The sequence below is a fragment of the Chiroxiphia lanceolata genome, chromosome 5 (genome assembly GCF_009829145.1).
Source record: "Chiroxiphia lanceolata isolate bChiLan1 chromosome 5, bChiLan1.pri, whole genome shotgun sequence".
NCBI classification, from domain to species: Eukaryota; Metazoa; Chordata; class Aves; order Passeriformes; family Pipridae; genus Chiroxiphia; species Chiroxiphia lanceolata.
The window spans coordinates 1,438,458-1,454,593 of NC_045641.1; the positions used below are offsets into that span (position 1 = coordinate 1,438,458).

Consider the following 16,136-nt stretch of genomic DNA (forward strand, 5'->3'; position numbering starts at 1 on the left):
AGTGTCCCCAGTCCCTCTCCCCACACAAACCAGACCCCCCAGTCCCTCTCCCCACACAAACCAGCGCCCCCATTACCACCCCCCACACACCAGTGCTCCCAGTCCCTCTCTCCACACACTCCAGCACCCCCATATCCCCAGTCCCTCTCCCCACACACTCCAGTGTCCCCAGTCCCTCTCCCCACACACTCCAGTGTCCCCAGTCCCTCTCCCCACACACTCCAGTGTCCCCAGTCCCCTCTCCCCACACAACCAGACCCCCCAGTCCCTCTCCCCACACCAAACCAGCACCCCCATTACCCCCCCACACACTCCAGTGCTCCCAGTCCCTCTCCCCACACAAACCAGCGCCCCCATTACACCCCCACACACCAGTGCTCCCAGTCCCCCTCCCCACACTCCAGTGCCCCCATCGCCCCATTACCCGATCCCCACACATGCCAGTGCTCCCCTTATCACTCCCACACACTCCAGTACCCCCAGTCCATCTCCCCACACACTCCAGTGTCCCCAGTCCCTCTCCCCACACACTCCAGTACCCCCAGTCCCTCTCCCCACACACTCCAGTGCCCCCAGTCCCTCTCCCACACACTCCAGCGCCCCCATTACCTCTCCCCACACGCTCCAGTGTCCCCAGTTCCCTCTCCCCACACACACCCAGTGCCCCCACTCCCCCCACCACACCAGTGCCCCCGTTCCCCCTCCCCACACACCCTGCAGTGCCCCCATCCCCTGTCCCCCCGCGCCATTCCCGGGCTCCCCGGGCACTACAACTCCCGCTGTGCTCCGCGGCCGGAGCCGTGAGGGAGCGGGCGGAGCCCCGCGGGCCGTCAGGGGCCGTGAGGGCGGAGCGGGACGAGGCCGAGCCGGCGGCTCCCGGCGGGCCCGGCCATGGAGAGCCCCGTCAGCAGCGGCTCCCTGAGGGGAGAGATCAGTGCGTGGGGTCCGGGGGGTGGCGTGGAGGGGAGCCGGGAACGGAGCCGGGAATTGAGCTGGGAAGGGATCTGGGAATTGAGCTGGGAAGGGATCTGGGAATTGAGCTGGGAAGGGACGGGGGCTGCGGGCAGCGGCGTGGTTTGGGACAGGGCAGGGTGCACTGGAGGGTGACAGGGTGGCTTGGAGGTGACAGGGTGATTTTGGGGTTGCAGGACGGTGTTTGGGTTGCAGGACGGTTTTGAGGTGGGAAGGACGGTGCTGGGGTTGCAGGATGGTGTTGGGGGTTGCAGCCGGTTTTGGGGGTGACAGGGTGGTTTTGGGAGTTACAGGACGGTGTTGGGGGTTGCAGGACGGTGTTGGGGTGGGCAGGACGTGTTGGGAGTTGCAGGATGGTGTTGGGGTTTGCAGGGCGGTTTTGGGGGTGACAGGACGGGTTTGGAGGTGACAGGGTGGTTTTGGGAATTGCAGGATAGTTTGGAGGGCTGCAGGACTGTTTTGGGGGTTTGCAGGACAGTTTTGGGGATAACAGGGTGGTTTTGGGGTGCAGACGGTTTTGGGGTGGGCAGCACGGTTTTGGGGGTGACAGGGTGGTTTTGGAGTTGCAGGACGGTGTTGGGGGTTGCAGGGTGGTTTTGGGGTGGCCAGGAAGGTTTTGGGGTGCAGGGCGGGTTTGGAGGTGACAGGGTGGTTTGGGGGTTGCAGGACAGTTTTGGGGCAGGGCAGGGTGCACTGGAGGGTGACAAGTGGCTTTGAGGGTGACAGGGTGGTTTTGGGAGTTGCAGGACAGTTTTGGGAGTTGCAGGATTGTTTTGGGATGCGCAGGACGGTATTGGGGATTGCAGGGTGGTTTTGGGAGTTGTAGGACAGTTTTGGGATGGGCAGATGGTGCTGGGGGTTACAGGGTGGTTTTGGGGTGGCCAGCACGGTTTGGGGTGGACAGGACGGTGTGTGGGTTGCAGGACGGTTTTGGGGTGGGCAGGAAGGTTTTGGAGGTGACAGGGGGGTTTGGAGGGTGACAGGGCAGTTTTGGGGGTTGCAGGACGGTTTTGGGTAACAGGGTGGTTTTGGTGACAGGGTGGTTTTGGGGTTGCAGGACAGTTTTGGGGGTTACAGGACAGTTTTGGGGGTTTGCAGGTGGTTTTGGGGGTTGCAGGGTGGTTTTGGGGTGGGCAGGACCATTTAGGAAGCAAATGGCCTCTCCCAAGTCAAGGGATAAGGGGATAACCTCTTGGGAGAGCTGGACACTGGGAATCATCCCTGTTCCTCCATAAATTATCGTGTGGGATCCATGCTGGGGGAGAGAGGGGATGGTTCCAACCTTGGAAGGAGACGGGAAGAATCCCAAAATCCTGCCTGTCACCTCCAGAGGGCTGATCCCTGTCCTGTGCTGCAGCTGATTCCCGAGGCAGGGATGCTCCCGGGCTGCTCCCTGATTGCATCAGGAGCCATCCCTGCTTCCCTGCCTCATCCTGCAGCTGAGCCAGGAGCCTGGAGCCGCAGATTTAGGAATTCTGGCAGCAGATTTAGGAATTCTGGCAGCAGATTTAGGAATTCTGGCAGCAGATTTAGGAATTCTGGCCCCATCTGCAACCTCTCTCTCCTTCTCCATAACCCCCCGGGGCTGGATGTGGGAGCCCATCCCTGGGGACTGGGGGTGTGTTCCTCATTGAGCCTCCCCACGAGGAATTTTGCAGCAGGAGAGGAGAGATTGAGGAGCCTGCAGCTTGTAGGATGGGGGGGGGGTGGTTTTGGGGCTATAAAAAGCTCTTAATGGGATTCTGCTGGAGCTTGTTCTTCCCGGGGCTCTGGTGACAAAATAATGCTGCTCAGAGCTGCCACTTCCAGAGCTCTGTGGAATCATGGAATGGTTGGATTCAGAGGGACATTAAAGGTCAGTTCCAACCCAACACCTCCCACTCTCCCAGGGTGCTCCAACCCGGCCTTGGACACTCCAGGGATCCAGGGGCAGCCACAGCTTCTCTGGGAAACCCTTCCAGCCCCTCCCCACCCTCCCAGCCAGGAATTCCTTCCCAATATCCCATTTGCCCTCTGGCACTGGGAAGCCATTCCCTGTGTCCTGTCCCTCCATCCCTTGTCCCCAGTCCCTCTCCAGCTCTCCTGGAGCCCCTTTAGGCTCTGGAGGGGCTCCAAGGTCTCCAGGCTCGTTTGATCTTCTTGCTTCTCTCCTGACATGAACCACAGGGAGCTCCAGGGAAGGAAAAATGTCCTGCCCAGGATACTGGCAAAGGGAATGAGGATCTAACAAGCCAATAACAAAGCCTGCACAGGCTCTGTGCTGTCCAAATTTTGGGATTCATGATTCCCCTTATTTTATGGAGGGGATGTGTTTTTTCTTGCTGAGTTGGTCCTCATTCCGAGCTCTCTCTTTCCAACTGCTGGCCATGTCCTTTTCCCTTTTCCCTTTTCCCCTTTCCTTTTCTTTTTTCCTTTCCTTTTCCTTTTCCTTTTTTTTCCTTTTCCTTCCTTTTCCTTTTTTTTTTCCTTTTCCGTTCCTTCCTTCCTTTTTCTTTTCCTTTTTTTCCTTTTCCTTTCCTTTTCCCTTCCTTTCCTTTTCCTTTTCCTTTTCCTTTCCCTTTCCCTTTCCCTTTCCCTTTCCCTTTCCCTTTCCCTGTCCCCCCTTCCCTTCCCTTTCCCTTTCCTTTCCTCCCTTCCCCAAACCTTCTCCTTCTCCTTCTCCTTCTCCTTCTCCTTCTTCTCCTTCTCCCTTTCCTTCTCCTTCTCCTTCTCCTCTCCTTCTCCTTCTCCTTCTCCTTCTCCTTCTCCTTCTCCTTCTCCTTCTCCTTCTCCTTCTCCTTCTCCTTCTCCTCTCCTCTTCTCCTTCTCCTTCTCCTTCTCCTTCTCCTTCCTCCCTTCCCTTCTCTTCCTTCCCTTCCCTATCCCTTTCCCTTTCCCTTCCCTTTTCTTCTTTCCCTTTCTTCTTCCTTTCCTTTCCTTTCCTTGGAATGGTTGGGGCAGGAAGGCACCTTGAAGCCCATCCAGTTCCAACCTCCCTGGGCACCTCCCACTATCCCAGCTTGCTCCAACCTGCCCTTCCTTGAACACTTCCAGGGATCCAGGGGGGCAACCAAAAACCTCAGCGTGTAACCCGTGCCAGGACCTCCCCAACCCGTGCCAAACCTCCCCAACCTCTGCCAGAACCTCCCCAACCTGTGCCAGGACCTCCCCAACCCCTGTCAGGACCTCCCCAACCCCTGCCAGAACCTCCCCAACCTCTGCCAAACCTCCCCAACCTGTACCAGGACCTCCCCAACCCCTGCCAGGACCTCCCCAATCTTTACCAGGACCTCCCCAACCCCTGCCAGAACCTCCCCAACCCGTGCCAGGACTCCCCAACCTTTACCAGGACCTCCCCTGCCAGAACCTCCCCAACCCGTGCCAGGACCTCCCCAGCCCCTGTCAGATCTCCCCAACCCATACCAGAACCTCCCCAACCTTTACCAGACCTTCCCAACCCGTACCAGGACTTCCCAGTCTTTACCAGGACCTCCCCAATCTTTACCAGGACCTCCCCAATCTTTACCAGGACCTCCCCAACCTGTACCAGGACCTCCCCAATCTTACCAGGACCTCCCCAACCCCTGTCAGGACCTCCCCAACCCCTGTCAGGACCTCCCCAACCCCTGCCAGGACCTCCCCAACCCATGCCAGGACCTCCCCAACCTTTACCAGGACCTCCCCAACCTTGCCAGGACCTCCCAAACCCATGCCAGAACCTCCCCAACCCGTGCCAGGACCTCCCCAACCTTACCAGGACCTCCCCTGCCAGGACCTCCCAACCTGTGCCAGGACCTCCCCAGCCCCTGTCAGGATCTCCCCAACCCATACCAGAACCTCCCAACCTTACCAGGGACCCCCCAAACCACCAGGACTTCCCCAGTCTTTACCAGGACCTCCCCAATCTTTACCAGGACCTCCCCAATCTTTACCAGACCTCCCCAATCTTACCAGGACCTCCCAACCCCTGCCAGGACCCTCCAACCCGTGCCAGGACCTCCCCACTGTACCAGGACCTCCCAACCTGTGCCAGGACCCCCCCCAACCTGTGCCAGGACCTCCCCAACCCTCCCATCCATCAGCTCCTTCCTCTCTCCAGGCTTCTGGGCCGACCGGACCCCGGTGCACGAGGCCGCGCTCGGCGCGGGGAGATCCTGCAGCTGCAGCATCTCATCGAGAGCGGGGCCTGCGTCAACGCCGTCACCTACGACTACGACTCCATCACCCCTGCACGAGGCCAGCCTGAGGGGGCAGACCCAGTGTGTCAAACTGCTGCTGGATGCAGGGGCACAGGTCAGGGAGCTTCTCCTCATGGCCTTTCTGTTCCCCAGAAAAGGGGAGGGGGGTAACCCCAGGTTCTATCAGTGATTCCCTTTGGGTGGATCGGAGTGAAACGGCACCGAGTAATCGGTGTCTGAAATATATATATGGGTAGGGTTTATTTTAAGTTTTGTTTGAACAGGTATGTCAGCATTTTGGGGGTTGTCATCTACATTGTCTATCATGGGGATAACCCGCTGGGGGGGAAAATGCAGAGGGACCTGGATAGGTTGGAGAGTTGGGCTGATTCCAACAGGATGAGGTTCAACCAGGCCAAGGGCCGGGTCCTGCCCTTTGGCCACAAGAAGCCCCTGCAGCTACAGGCTGGGCCAGAGGGGCTGGAGAGCAGCCAGGCAGGAAGGGAGCTGGGAGTTGGGCTGGACAGGGAGCTGAAGAGGAGCCTGAGTGTGCCCAGGTGGCCAAGAAGGCCAATGGATCCTGGCCTGGCTGAGGCAGAGTGTGGCCAACAGGTCCCAGGAAGTGATTCTGCCCCTGGACTCAGCGCTGGTGAGGCCACCCCTGGAGTGCTGTGTCCAGCTCTGGGCCCTGAGCTCAGCAAGGCCCTGGAGGGGCTGGAGCAGGGGCAGAGAAGAGCAGCGAGGCTGGGGAAGGGACTGGAGCACAAGTGCTGGGAGGAGAGGCTGAGGGAGCTGGGGGGGCTCAGCCTGGAGAGGAGGAGGCTCAGGGGAGACCTCCTCACTCTCTGCAACTCGACAGGAGGGGGGAGCCGGGGGGGGTTGGTCTCTTTTCCCAGGCAACCATCAGCAAGACAAGAGGGCTCGGTCTTCAGCTGTGCCAGGGAGGTTTAGGTTGGATATCAGGAAGAATTTCTTTGCAGAGAGGGTGCTCAGCCATTGGAATGGGCTGCCCAGGGAAGTGGGGGATTCTCCATCCCTGGAGGTGTTTAAGGACAGACTGGATGTGGCATCAGTGCCATGGGCTGGGAACCACGGCGGGGTTGGATCAAGGATTGGGCTGGATGATCTTGGAGGTCCTTTCCAACCCAGCTGATTCTCTGATTCTATCATTCTATGATTCTATCATTCCATGCATAAGGAGGAGAAAGACAGGATGAGGGTAAGGGAGAGTAAGGGAAAGAAAAGCTGAGAGTGGAAAGATGTCTGTAGTCACCGCCCACGGGGTCCAGCAATGGAACTTGCAGCTTCCATGTCTGTCAGTTGAAGTGGAATCACCCCTTGATCCGTTGGGGGTGAAGGAGGGAAGCCCCCACACTCCAAGAAGTAATGAGTTACTATATCCATGGATGGTGTCCCGGGCCATGTCTGGAGCCTCCAACTCTGGGTCTGTGCTGGGTTTCCCTGAGGGGTCTGGCAAAAGGGTTTTTATAATGCAAAAGTCCTGCAGAAGCCTGCAAAAGTCCCTTGGCAATCCTAGAATGCATAAATCATGAACTGTTTCAGTCTCTGACACCTGCTTGTTCCTGGGATGTTGGGAAAACCACCCTGGCTGGGATGAGGCTCTGTGGCCAAACTCGGCCGGAGGTGATCGGGATGGACTGGTCCTGGGTCACAGGAGAGACAGGGAGGGGCTGGAGCGTGTGCAGGGAAGGGAGGGAGATGGGAAGGGCTGGAGAACTCCTGAGGGAGCTGGGGGGGCTCAGCCTGGAGAAAAGGAGGCTCAGGGGGGACCTTCTGGCTCTGCAAGTCCCTGACAGGAGGGGGGAGCCGGGAGGGGGTCGGGCTCTGCTGCCAGGGAACAAGGGACAGGAGGAGAGGGAACGGCCTCAAGCTGGGCCAGAGGAGGGGCAGGTTGGGGATGAGGAGGAATTTCTCCATGGAAAGGGTGGTCAGGCCTTGGAACAGGGTGGAGTCCTCATCCCTGGAGGGATTTTAAATCCCTGTGGAAGTGGCACTTGGGGACACGGTCAGTGGTGGCCTTCGCAGTGCCGGGGATTGCTTGACCCGATGATCTCAGAGGGCTTTTCCAAGCCAAATAATTCCCTGATTCCAGAAGCAGCTGTGGGTGCTGCAGGGCAGTCCAGGAAGTGTCTGCAGTGACAGGACCTTGGGAACAAGGTGGTCCTGGAACTGCCCTTCTGAGATAACCCCAGGCAGGGAATTTATTTGGGTGTCAGGCCTTGGAAGGGGCTGCCCAGGGAGGTGGTGGAGTCCCCATCCCTGAAGGGATTTAAAATCCCTGTGGATGTGGCACTTGGGGAATGGTCAGTGGTGGCCTTGGCAGTGCTGAGGATTGTTTGACTCGATGATCTCAGATCATCCACCATATGATTCCCTGATTCCAGAAGAAGTTGTGGGTGCTGCAGGACAATTCAGGTTGGATATCAGGGAAGATTTCCTCATGGAAAGGGTGGTCAGGCATTGGAAGGGGCTGCCCAGGGAGGTGGTGGAATCCCCATCCCTGGAAGTGTTCAGACAAGGCGTGGATGTGGCACTTGGGGACAGGGGCTGGGCTTTGCAGGGCCGGGTTAACGCTTGGTCTCAATGACCTCAGAGGCCTTTTCCAACCTTAATGATTCCATGATCCTCACATCTGGGGGGAATTTGGTGCTCTTGGTGACTGGTCCAGGAGTTAGAAGTTGTTAGAAGTTGGTTAGAAGTTAGAAGTGGTTAGAAGTTGGTTAGAAGTGGTTAGAAGTTGGTTAGAAGTTGGTTAGAAGTTGGTTAGAAGTTAGAAGTTGTTAGAAGTTGGTTAGAAGTTGGTTAGAAGTTGTTAGAAGTTGTTAGAAGTTGGTTAGAAGTTGGTTAGAAGTTGGTTAGAAGTTGGTTAGAAGTTGGTTAGAAGTTGGTTAGAAGTTGTTAGAAGTCGGTTAGAAGTTGGTTAGAAGTTTTTAGAAGTTGTTAGAAGTTGTTAGAAGTTAGAAGTTGTTAGAAGTTGCTCCTTTGTGTTCCACGGGCAGCAAGTGTGGATGTGGCGCCTGGGGACACGATCCAGTGGCAGTGCTGCTTCAGTTGGTGCCCTTGAATGCTTTCCCAAGCCGGCTGATCCCAGGATTCCATGATTTCCCTGCAGGTGGACGCCAGGAACATCGACGGCAGCACCCCCCTGTGCGACGCCTGTGCCTCGGGGAGCATCGAGTGCGTCAAGGTGCTGCTGTCCCACGGTGCCAAGGTGAACCCCCCCCTCTACACGGCCTCCCCTCTCCATGAAGCCTGCATGAATGGTAAATCCATGGAGATTCCTCTCTCCAGGCTTATTTGGGGCTTGGAGAGCAAAAGAAAGCCACCCAGGACCTTCATTTGACCACGAGTTGTTGTTGGTCAAGCCCCTCCTGCTGGGGGTTGTTGGGTGGGAAGGAAGTGCCAGGGAATTGTTGGGAATGCTGCTGCCCTGGTGCTCCTTTGTCCTTCTCCCGGTCTTTTCCAGCTGGGGGGGTCTGTCCAGGAATAAGGGAAAACAGCAGAGGCCAAGATGATGTTTGGGACAAACCCGCTGCTCTCTGCTTCCCTCCCTCTGCTTGATTCTTTTTGGGATATTTGGATCAGGGGAGGATTTAATCATAGGATCATGGAATCCCAGAATGGTTTGGGCTGGAAAGGACCTTAAAATCCATCCATTCCCACCCCTGCCATGGGCAGGGACACCTCCCACTATCCCAGATTGCTCCAGCCTGGCCTTGGACACTTCCAGGGATCCAGGGGCAGCCACAGCTTCTCTGGGAAATCCATTCCAGTCCCTCCCCACCCTCACAGGCAAAAATTTACTAATTGCCTTTACTAATTTATTATAATTCATCCTTCAATCTTCCACCTGCACAGACAGAGCAGCAGGAAAACCTGGATGTGGGAACAACAATGTCCACGTTGGATAATTGTGGCCAAATCTCTTCCTCATCCACCATTTTGTGCCTCACTTTCCCCCTCAGTAAAATGTAATTCTTCCTGTTTCATATTTTTGTGATCTGCTGTGATCTGGACACAGTTTTCCTTCAATTCTGGAGCATTTTGGGACAATCAGTTGGTTGTTAATCCACAACTGGGAGCTCCTGTGGAGCTTTTCCTCGTTAAGCCTTTTCCCGAGGCTTGATGATAATTCCCTGCTTTTCGTTAAGCTGAATTATTACCCTGGAAAAAAACAAAGCTGGAATGGCCTTGAAGGTGATCAAACCCACCCAGGGCAGGATCAGCAGCACAGCAGCTCCAGAAACAACAGCTGATTTGGTGCAAATCCTTGGATTTGGGGGCGTTTGACCTGATTCCCTGTTGGCTCCAGCCCTGGCCGCTCATTCCTTGTGTCCTGCTGGTTTTGTGTTGGCTCACGAGCCTTCCCAGTTCACAGCCATGGCCCCAAACACCACACAGGCTCATCCCAACATCCCATCTCCCACAGCATTCTCCTGGAAAAGCTGCAGGCAGGGCTTGGCCAGGGGCACTCTGGGCTGGGTGAGGAACTGGTTGAGGGCCCAGAGAGTGGTGGGGATGGAGCTGCTTCCAGCTGGGATCCGTCCCCAGGGATGTCCCCAGGGATCAGGGCTGGGCCCAGTCCTGTTTCAGTTGTCTGCCATGAAGATCTGGAGGAGGGGATTGAGTCCATCAGCAGCACATTCCAGGTGCCCCAAGCTGGGGGAGTGTTGATGTGCTGGAAGGCAGGAGGGCTCTGCAGAGGGACCTGGCCAGGCTGGATCCATGGCTGATTGCAAGGGGCTGAGGTTCCCCAAGGCCAAGGGCCGGGTGGTGTGCTCTGCCCTTTGGCCACAAGAAGCCCCTGCAGCTGCAGGCTGGGCCAAGAGGGGCTGGAGAGCAGCCAGGCAGGAAGGGAGCTGGGAGTTGGGCTGGGCAGGGAGCTGAAGAGGAGCCCGAGTGTGGCCAGGAGAGGGCAAGAGGGCCAATGGCTGCTGGGCTGGCCTGAGGAAGAGAGTGTGGCAGCAGGAGCAGGGCAGGGCTTGTGCCCCTGGGCTGGGCGCTGGGGAGGCCACCCCTGGAGTGCGTGTCCAGCTCTGGGCCCTGAGCTCAGCAAGGCCCTGGAGGGGCTGGAGCAGGGGCAGAGAAGAGCAGCGAGGCTGGGGAAGGGAACTGGAGCACAAGTGCTGGGAGGAGAGGCTGAGGGAGCTGGGGGGGCTCAGCCTGGAGAGGAGGAGGCTCAGGGGAGACCTCCTCACTCTCGCAACTCCCTGACAGGAGGGGGGGAGCCGGGGGGGGTTGGTCTCTTTTCCCAGACAACCATCAACAAGACAAGAGGGCTCGGCCTTCAGCTGTGCCAGGGGAGGTTTAGATTGGACATCAGGAAGAATTTCTTTGCAGAGAGGGTGCTCAGCCATTGGAATGGGCTTGCCCAGGGAAGTGGTGGATTGTCCATCCCTGGAGGGTGTTTAAGGACAGATCTGGATGTGGCATCAGTGCCATGGGCTGGGAACCAACGGCGGGGTTGGATCAAGGGTTGGGCTGGATTGATCTCGGAGGTCCCTTTCTCAACCCAGCTGATTTCTGTGATTCTGTGATCTGAATGGATTCTTGGCTCTTCCCTTCCCAAAGGGCAAAAGCCCCGGACGAGTGTGTCCAGCTCCTCATCGAGGTCGGCGCCAACCTGGAGGCTCACGACTGTCACTTTGGGACTCCTCTGCACCTGGCCTGTGCCAGGGAACACCTGGACTGTGCCAAGCTGCTGCTCAAGGCAGGTATGGCACCCACAGGGGTCCGTGTGGTGGGCAAGGTGCAGTGGTGTCTGTGGGGAAGCGGGGCTCCTTGGTGGAATTCCTACCGGGATAGAGATGGTCCGAGGCGAAAGGTTTGGGCTTCATGGAGCAAAACTTGGTGTTCCAACATTATTTTGGCCTATTCCATAATACCCAGCTTGTGATGCTACCAGTGGGATACTCCATCCCTGGAAGTGTCCAAGGCCAGGTTGGACGGGGTTTGGAGCAACCTGGATTGTGGAAGGTCTCGGGGTTGGAACTGGGTGACCTTTAAGGTCCCTTCCGACCCCCCAAACCATTCCATGATTCCCCTGATTCCCGACCTCTAAACGGAACAAAATTCAGAACTCATTCAGAACACACAGCTGGGTGTTAAGCCCAGATGACTTTGCTGGATGTTCAAGTCCCACATTTTGCCTCCAGGCTTCACATCACAGTTTTCTTCTCATTCTGGGGGGAATTTGGGTTGAATTTTCTTGTCTTTTCCCCTGTGCTTCCAGGAGGAGGTTTGGCCCAGGGCTGGGGATTTATTTAATTGAATATATCAATTATCTAAAATTACACACCTAAGCCAGTTTAGTTCCACCCCACTCCAGTTCCCCATTAATTGATTCCCAAGAAATTCCAGTTTCACCTCATTAATTCTGATGAAGTCCAGTGTGGCCACACATTCCCAAAAGGGAATTGTTTCAGTTCAGTGTGGTCTCTCTCTCACCTCTGCTGGTCAAATTCCAGCTGTTTTGGGGGTGGAGAAGGACTTCTTGCCACAAACTTATAAAAACCAAACTTCCTGAGCAAAAATATCCATAACTGAACCTGGCTGGTGGAGCTGGAACACCTCCTGGATCTGGGGGTGTTCCTGTCGAATAATCAACAAAGTTCTCCTTGTCTTGAGTGGGAATGTTCCATGGAGATGACTGGGAAGGCTTCTTTGGATCCAGGAAGCAGCTATGACCTCATTTCCCCAAATACCAGGGACTGAAATCCCTCTCTCTCCAAGGAAAACATAAATCCAGAGAGGAAAACCCAACGATTTTTCCAGCACCGAGAACTCGCTCGGCAATTTTCTTGAAAACCGCTGTTTTTTCTTGCTGAGTTGCTCCTCAGTCCCAGCTCTCTATTCCAACTGCCAACCATGTTCTTTTCCCTTCCCTTCCCTTCCCTTCCCTTTCCCTTCCCTTCCCTTCCCTTCCCTTCCCTTCCCTTCCCTTCCTTCCCTTCCTTCCCTTCCCTTTCCCCTTCCCTTCCCTTCCCTTCCCTTCCTCTTCCCTTCCCTTCCCAAATCTTCCTAATCTTCTCAAACCTTCCCTAATCTTCTCAAACCTTCCCTTCCCAAACCTTCCCAAACCTTCTCAAACCTTCCCTCCCAAACCTTCCCAACCTTCCCAACCTTCCCGTTTGTGCCGGTTTTTTGGGGTTTTTTTGGATCTTTCCAGCTTCTTGTGCATTTTTTTTAATGGTGTTTTTCCCCCCGCCCGGTCCGACCGCTCCCGGTGTTTGTGTCGAGGGAGGGATTCCCACATGGATTTGGGATCGTTTTCCGTCCTCAGGGGCCAACGTGAACGCGGCCAAGCTGCACGAGACGGCCCTTCACCACGCGGCCAAGGTGAAGAACGTGGACCTGGTGGAGATGCTGGTGGAGTTCGGGGGGAACATCTACGCCAGGGACAACCGGGGCAAGAAACCCTCGGATTACACCTGGAGCAGCAGCCCCACGGCGAAGTGCTTCGAGTACTACGAGAGTAAGTGAGGGGAAAACCCTGGGAATTGGCTCTCCTGGCTCTCGGTCCGGTTTGATCCCGGGCGTCTCGGAGTCGCGGAACGGTTCAGGTTGGAAGGGACCTTAAAGATGATCCAGTTCCAACCCCAACGCCTTCCACCAGCCCAGGTTGCTCCAGCCTGGATGATCCTAAAAGTCACAGAAACACACATTTTGGGGTCGGAAGGGAACTGAAAAATCATCCAGTTCCAACCCCAACACCTTCCACCATCCCAGGTTGCTCCAACCTGGATGGGGGAACTCCAAAACTTCTTCCCTTGGAGGCAGAGAGTTCCTGGGGGCAAATCTAGACCCTGCTCAACAACCCTGCATTGTGTGGTCCTACAAGTCACATATTTTGGGTTGGAAGGGAACTTAAAGGTCATCCAGTTCCAACCCCAACACCTTCCACCATCCCAGGTTGCTCCAGCCTGGATGGGGGAACTCCAGAACGTTCTTTGCTTGGAGGCAGAGAGTTCTCAGGGGGCAAATCTAGACCCTGCTCAACAACCCTGCATTGTGTGGTCCTACAAGTCACATTAACACACATTTTGGTTTGGAAGGGACCTTAAAGGTCGTCCAGTTCCAACCCCAACACCTTCCACCATCCCAGGTTGCTCCAGCCTGGATGGGGGAACTCCAAAACTTCTTCCCTTGAAGGCAGAGTTCTTGGGGGCAAATCTGAGCATTTGCAGACCCTGCTCAACACCCCTGCATTGGATGGTCCTAAAAGTCACATATTTGGGGTTGGAAGGCACCTTAAAGGTCACCCAGTTCCAACCCCAGCACCTTCTACCATCCCAGGTTGCTCCAGCCTGGATGGGGGAACTCTGGAACTTCTTCCCTTGAAGGCAGAGAGTTCTTGGGGACAAAACTGAACATTTAGGAGCTGTGGGAGGTCGATCCAGCCTTGTGGACAATTCCAGGTGTCCCCTGGCCGGGAATCTTTGCCCTGCATCCCCTCAGCACCCCCTGATCCCGTTTTGGATCCCGTTTTCTCCTCGCAGAGACCCCCCTGAGCCTGTCCCAGCTGTGCAGGGTGACGGTCCGGAAAGCCGCCGGGCAGAGGGCCCTGGAGAAGATCTCCAAGCTCAACATTCCCCCTCGTCTCATCCAGTACCTCTCCTACAACTGACAGGAAAAACGGGCCGGGAAGGAGAAACCTCCCCCCCCCCCCCCCAGGAATTCCCGCACCACCAAGGATCTTCTCTTCCTCTTCTACCTCCCCCTCAAGAAACTCAAGTTTTAATTTAAAGCAAAACTGGTGTAAATAGTATTTCTGAGGCCGCGCTTCCTTCTGCTCCGTGGGCAAATCCCGGGAAAGCTCCTGGGGGGGGGGTTGGGGAATTTTTAGGCTGGTGGAGCGGGATTGATGTTCCTTCCTTTTTCCCCGTGCTCCCTTTGGAGCCAGCGGGGGAAGAAATGGATACTCCTGGAACGGGATTCACCCGTCCCCTTTTTAGATTCCCGTGGCTGGGATGATGGGGAATGATCCGGGACACCTGGAATGGCTCCAGGACACCGGGAATGGCTCCAGGACACCTGTCCTTGTTGGCTGCACAGGGATTGGGGAGGGAATGACCTTGGATTTGGGTGGTTCTCCAGAGGATCCACATGGAAGGGACAAAGCTCAGGACCCGCCGGAGGCAAATTAAGCCCCCAAATTAAGCTCGAGGCTAATTAGAGGCTCTTCCCGGCTTTTCCAGGAGGATCCACAGGCTTTGGCTCCGCACCAGGATTAAGGAAAAGCCGCTGCCGGGTTCGGCTTCGGCTCCTTCCTCCAGTCCCCCCCATTCCCAGGCTCAATTCCAAGCCCAGGGATTCTTCCCTGCTCCCAAAATATTCTCTCTGCTCCGTGTGCGATGAGTGGGACGCATCCCAGGGGTGTATCCCTGGGGGATCTGCCTGGAATTCTGGGGGATTTTCAGGTGGTGGATTTTTTTTCCCCTCTCCGGAGTTTGGCAGCCCCGGATTCCTGGGCTGGAATTCCTGGAGCTTTGTCCTTAGGGAGCCAAAACGATCCAAACTTCCAGAGGAGCCGTTCCCTGTTGTCCTGGGTCGGAATTCCATGGGATCCTGGGATGGGATGGAGCTCCCTGAGGAGCCCCCCTGGCCCATCTTAGCGCTGTGATGGGAACAAATCCCTCCAAAACGGGATGAACCCCCCCTTGTCCGAGGTGGAATCCGGGGTTCCCGACACCATTCCCGCCGGGATCTCATCCCAGAGGTCACTTCCAAGGGGTCTCCTCCTTGGGAAGGAGGATCCAGGCTGGGAGAGCTGGGATGAAGCACTTTATGATGAGCAGAAAACCACTTTATTTTTAATTTTTAATTAAATTCCCCTCCCCCTCCGCATCCCTTTTTTTTTTTTTTTTGTGCCGGATCGGGAAAAATTCCCAAGAAAAAATTCCCAACATCCCGCTCTTCCAATCCCGGGTTTTTTAGTGTTTCAAATCCCAGAAATGTGAAGCTCAGGGAAAGCCCTCGAGGTTGTTCGGTGTGGGATTCGTGGATGGGAATTTTAGGGAATGGTTTGGCTCGGAAGGGGCTTCCCGAGGCCGTTTATTCCAACCTTTTTTTTGTTGGATCTTTCCAGGAAAAGCTTCTCCCGCCCAACTGACGGATAAACATGGATTGGGGTGAAAAACTCCCCTTTTTGGGTCAAAAATCTGATTATTAAGTTGCTTTTTTAACACTGATGAAGCAATAAATCCCAAATTTCCGGCGTGGAAGCCAAAAAAATTCCTTGGATAACCAAGAATAAAATTCCAGGATCCTCTTCGTGTCGTCTTTGGGGTTTTTTTTCACCCTCTCTAAGTCCTAAGGTTCGATTGTTTGGTTTAAAGCTCTTTTAAATTAGGTTTTAAATTTCTTTCTGTTAAATCTCTTCATTTTAAATCTCTTTATTTTAAATTGATTTTAAATCTCTTCATTTTAAATTTATTTTAAATCTATTTATGTTAAATTTCTTTATTTTAAATTCTTCATTTTAAATCTCTTCATTTTAAATCGCTTCATTTTAAATTGATTTTAAAACTCTTTATGTTGAACTTCTTTATTTTAAATCTCTTCATTTGAAATCTCTTCATTTAAAATATCTTTATTTTAAATCTCTTTATTTTAAATTCCTTCATTTTAAATCTGTTTATTTTGAATTTATTTTAAATCTCTTCATTTTAAATTGATTTTAAATCTCTTTCTGTTAAATTTCTTAATTTTAAATCTCTTTTTTTAAAATTCCTTAATTTTAAGTCTCTTTATTTTAAATTGATTTTAAATCTCTTTATTTTATATTGATTTTAAAACTCTTTGTTCAATTTCTTAATTTTAAATCTCTTTATTTTAAATTCCTTCATTTTAAATCTCTTTATTTTAAATTGATTTTAAATCTCTTTATTTTGAATTGATTTTAAATCTCTTCGTTTTAAATTTATTTTGAATCTCTTTATGTTAAATTTCTTTCTTTTAAATATCTTTACTTTAAATTTCTTTATT

At 54.1% G+C, this 16,136-nt stretch overlaps 1 protein-coding gene across 1 annotated transcript; it reads left to right on the plus strand.

Annotated features, from left to right (window-relative positions):
* Nucleotides 1-807: 807 nt before the first annotated feature.
* ASB13 (ankyrin repeat and SOCS box containing 13) lies at nucleotides 808-15,423 on the plus strand. The gene is given in 8 exon segments (XM_032687321.1): nucleotides 808-934; nucleotides 5,051-5,085; nucleotides 5,088-5,162; nucleotides 5,164-5,244; nucleotides 8,263-8,421; nucleotides 10,738-10,864; nucleotides 12,433-12,624; nucleotides 13,649-15,423. Coding segments are annotated over 8 exon segments (840 nt in total). The 5' UTR covers nucleotides 808-891; the 3' UTR covers nucleotides 13,777-15,423.
* The last annotated feature ends 713 nt before the right edge of the window (nucleotides 15,424-16,136 follow it).